The 4,965-nt window shown below is 37.4% G+C and overlaps 1 protein-coding gene across 1 annotated transcript in view; it reads left to right on the forward strand.

Moving 5' to 3' along the window:
• The first annotated feature begins 1,199 nt into the window (after positions 1–1,199).
• Positions 1,200–4,965, forward strand: part of LOC107600334 (B-cadherin-like) — a 25,965-nt gene continuing 22,199 nt past the window's right edge. Inside the window, exons 1-3 of the mRNA XM_016292202.1 lie at positions 1,200–1,298; positions 1,370–1,436; positions 1,597–1,651. Of these exons, the coding sequence (XP_016147688.1) occupies positions 1,386–1,436; positions 1,597–1,651 (106 nt within the window). The 5' untranslated portion in view covers positions 1,200–1,298; positions 1,370–1,385. The remainder of the gene's footprint in view (positions 1,299–1,369; positions 1,437–1,596; positions 1,652–4,965) is intronic.

Consider the following 4,965-nt stretch of genomic DNA (forward strand, 5'->3'; position numbering starts at 1 on the left):
AGATAAAGTAGAATTAAAATAGAATAGAAAGTGTTAGAGTAAGAGTGTCAAATAAAGGTGTTTTTAGTCGTTTCTTGAAGATGGCTAAGGACTCAGCTGCTCGGATTGAGTTGGGCAGGTCATTCCACCAGGAGGGAACAGTTAATGAAAAAGTCAGTGAAAGTGATTTTTTAAATTTTTTTTATTGTGCCATCTTTGAGATGGCACAATAATACGCCGTTCACTTGCAGAATGCAAGGTTCTACTCCATTTGTAGACTGCACTAACTACAGTAGTTTTTACAGTGGTATAATATAGTCTACTGTAAAAATTACTTAACTGAATTCCAGAGCTTGGAGAAAGGAAATACTTAAATTATTAACAGTTCAAAAGAGCATGCTCCCCAGTGAGTGTTTACAGTAAAATACCCCCATTGGCATAAATGCAGGCTACGCTGAATATATGCTGTAGCACATATGAACCCATGTCCACATAAATGAACACATCAAAAGGTTATCCTTTTTTTTCGTAATCATATTATACAATCTCTGTGTGCAAGTCAGCACTACCACTACAACTACAACAACAGCAATAAAAGTCTAGATACGCAGTCTAGAACAGCAATATACGCCCCTTGGCATGTATAACAGCTGGAGAGACTGGTTTCTTTCCTGTGCATGCACAATGGTGCATTTAAGCCAGAGAATACACAGAGGTGGGCTGACAAGAAGAACACCCTGGAACTGACCATGTAGGCCTAAGAAAGCAGGTTAACTGAGAGCTGTTTTCTTTCATAAACTGGAAATTCATTAAAAAACATTGAAGTTGAATGCATCTACCTCAAGACAACAGAGCCTTTTCGACGATCGTAAACGATAAAAGTTTATTTATTTACTTATATTATATATACAATACATCTATATAATAGATGTAATGTCATCTATTTAATATTAATAGCATCACAGGTTTTTATGTAGTTCAGTTATGATGTAGTGTTAGTTACAATATTTATTAACTATTGCAATTGCATATATTGAACCAAAAACTTTGACTTTCTCGTCTCGAGTGTAGACCTGTTAACGCTTTCCAGTGAATTTTTCGTGTTTATGATAACACTTTCTAGTGAATTTAGATTTTTCACACTACCAGCATGAGAAAGCGACAGTTGAACATGCAGTAACACGAACAACAGTCAGCCTTAGGAAACATTTGCATTGAACTTCACCTTGTTTTGAGGAAGTAATAATGCTGCAAACGGATTGGTGACCTGGTTGGACAAGAACAGAATCTATCTGCTGGCTAAGCTTCGACATTCGATTGTAAGAACAGCTGCATTTAGTTTAAAGTAATAGACGGTGGAATAAAAGTTACAGGATCTTTTTTCCCACAGACATTTTGCACGTGTAATGGAGGTTGCAGGGGTTGTGTGGTTTGGCGTTATTACTTTCCTTTGTCAGGTAAGATACGATTGTGTCATAGGCTTCTAATAAACTAATTTTCTCTTTGTTTTTCAGCGAGAATTTGTTGTTGTTAATGATATTATAATTTTATGCCAATAAAGACATAAAATGTTACAAATGTGCAGCAATTATATGGAGGGAATGTTCTTTTACGCAGGTATTTTCGTGCGCATTTGCAGACGATCCCTCTTCAAAAGCGGACAAAAGAGCAGGTAGACAGTTTCAAAAATTGTAAATCATTTGATATAAAAAAATGCATTAAGACATTTTTAATATTCCAAATTAGCTTTAGGACTAATTAGCTTTGAAATCATGTATGACAAATTATATAAGGGAATTTGAAAAGGTTGTTTGAAAGTATTATCACTGCGCAAAAGTAGAACTGTTCTTTTTAACGTTAAGTTGAACAGTACTTAAAACATACTCTCAAAACAATTAAATGTGATTATTAATTAATTTAAAACATTTTTGTAAGTGACTTTGTGGTTTATATTCTTGAAATTTTGTTACAGGCTTTTGTACTGTAATATAAACATGGTACACTGATAAAAAATTATTTTGTGGTGAAGTAAATACTACGGAAAAACAAATGTAATTTCTACATTAAATAAATTAGTTTAGGCAAGAATTTAAAAAAGAGAGTAAATTATATATTAGTAGCTACTCAATTTAAGCGTGTAGAAATTAAAGTTTGAACTTATAAGTATATTTTACTTGGTTTACAAGGATTCTTTAAGTAAATATAATAGTTATGATCCTGTTGTTCCCATCATGCACTGGGGCATGAATAATGAATAAGGTTACATTTTTCACTGTTTTCTAGTTCTATTTACACTGTTTTATGGTTGCTTTTGTTGTTAGGTTTAGTAACTTGCTGTTTTGTAACATCCGGAGTTCATTTTCTACTCAAAATGACCCATTCATATTCAAACACTATATCCACTGATTGTTACCGTCATTTTGTATTGTGTTGAGGTCTCTGTGTTCATTTGATTAATTACTATATTGAGTAAACATACTACCTTTAAAAGGAAAGCAAGACGTCTACTTGTTTACTTACATATGTGAGTGAATCACATGCTTTAATAGACTGTTGTTTTTTTCATTGCTACATTGTGTAAGGAAAGTTTACCAACCATGCTGAATGAAATGTACTTGAGTATTGCAGAGTAAACTTAAAATAATTAAGTAGAAATTACGCATTAAACTCTAACTGGCCACATTTATTTCCTTTGCTAATTTTACATAACTTAATTAAGTAGATTCAAATTAATTCCATACTTAAATTTTACTTAAAAATAGGTGTGCAAAAACTTGCAAAAGAAAAAAATATTAAATTTTACTTTTTTTTTCAGTGTAACTGCAGTGAATTCTAACAGATAGAGAGAGACATGACATTCTTGCTATGTAAAGAAATTTTACAAAAATATTTTTTTTATAAGGCAACCTGGTGTTAGTGAATTTTAGGTCATTGTTTGATGAGTGACAATAAGATTTTGTACACAGATCAGTTAGAGCAGTGGTTCTTAATCCTGCTGCTGGGGCTGCACACTTCTTAAAACTGAAATGATTTTTCTAAATCCAGTGGTCAAATTCTATGTGACCTCTCAATTTTTTTATTTTATTTTATTATTTTGTGTGTGTGTGAAATTATAGCCACCTGAATTGAAAAAAAAAAACTCTCGCTGAGGGGGTCAGCTAGAATATTTTAAACTTACATGTGAAAGGATTAATAATAGGTAATAGAATACTTAGTAAATTAAACACATTTAAAATATATACATAACATCTTTATGTTGTTTTCCCACATTCAATTGGAGATTCAATGTTGTATATGTTAAATATTAAAGCATGACTCAAATTCAGTCTTTCATCATTTCACACAACAATTTCAACATTTTACAGGTGTTTAGGAGTGTGCCTTGACCCCATTGAACCTTATTATTTGTTTTATCTTATGTGTGAATTTTGTAACCATCACACTGACATGTAACCTATTGCAACTGTGCTTTCCCTCATTTCATAAACCTCATTTTAAAAGTGTGTATATGTGGGAAATGATGCACCACTTCCTGTACGGGAACGACACAGTGATATATAAGAGCCATCAGTTAAAATGTCTCAGGTTACGTATGTAACCATGGTTCCCTGAGTAGGGAACGAGACACTGCGTCCTCTAGGGGTCGCTATGGGGAACGCCTCGTCGTGACCCGTGTCTGACGCATACATTGAAAAAACACCATCAGCAGTTGGTCGGCGACAGCCACAATGTCACTACCGGTGCGACTATAGTATAAATAGGCGCCGGGAGAACACATCATCCACTTCTTCGTCTGAAGCTTGCGTCAGCAGCATGGCAAGAAACCTAGAGGACGCAGTGTCATGGTTACATACGTAACCTGAGACGTTCACTTTCATGGGAACTTCAAACTGCGTCCTCTAGGGGTCGCTATGGGGAACGCCTCGTCGTGACGCGTGTCTGACGCATACATTGAAAAAACACCATCAGCAGTTGGTCGGCGACAGCCACAATGTCACTACCGGTGCGACTATAGTATAAATAGGCGCCGGGAGAACACATCATCCACTTCTTCGTCTGAAGCTTGCGTCAGCAGCATGGCAAGAAACCTAGAGGACGCAGTGTCATGGTTACATACGTAACCTGAGACGTTCACTTTCATGGGAACTTCAAACTGCGTCCTCTAGGGGTCGCTATGAGGAGCGGTATACCCACGCCACCATGCTGAGGGGAGTGCATGCCAAAAACCATGGTGAGCACTAAGTACCAACTCTACCATATTGCCATGGGAGTTGCCCCTGGGACATTAGACGGCTGTCAGTGACATTATTCTCTACGGCCAAAGGCCTAGGCTACATAAGAGCTTTGGAACATGCTGCAGGGAGCACAAACCCAGCTCTCAACGAGAGGGGGCTCGACCTGCAGCATGATTGTAAAATCAGAAAGGTAAGCATACTGCAAGCTAGCCAAACACTCAGCGCATCAGGGAGGCAGAGGAAGGGCCTAATCCACCTGATGCTGCTGGTTTCAGGTGCTCTGGGAAAAACAGAGAACTCAACTCTCACGTGAGGAGAACTCCGAATTCAGAGGAATAACGTTGCTCATTCCAGGTAACCCTTTGATAAAAGGGGAGCACTGCTCAAACTACCACGAAGACAGCCCATGGAGCGAGGAATCCAACTCCTCAGAGAGGATTAACGCTCAAAAGAAAGCACCATACTCACAATAACTCTCACTGGTGAGGGGAGCGATGCTTCCAGAGTGTGTCGACAGAGACACACGAGTTGAGTGGAGCCCAAGGAACCGGGGTCTAACCAACTCAGAGAAAGGGAACGAGGTCAATAACGCGTAACCCTTACCATACAGGATTTTAGAAAAGTGGGCAAAGAATATCGTGCACACTTACCACTTATGTGGATTTTAGAAAAGTGGGCAAAGCATAACGTGCACACTTACCAGCTATGTGGATTTTAGAAAGTGCGCAAAGCATAACGTGCACACTTACCA

Source organism: Sinocyclocheilus grahami, unplaced genomic scaffold (genome assembly GCF_001515645.1).
Source record: "Sinocyclocheilus grahami isolate Dianchi unplaced genomic scaffold, SAMN03320097.WGS_v1.1 scaffold282.1, whole genome shotgun sequence".
Taxonomy (NCBI): domain Eukaryota; kingdom Metazoa; phylum Chordata; class Actinopteri; order Cypriniformes; family Cyprinidae; genus Sinocyclocheilus; species Sinocyclocheilus grahami.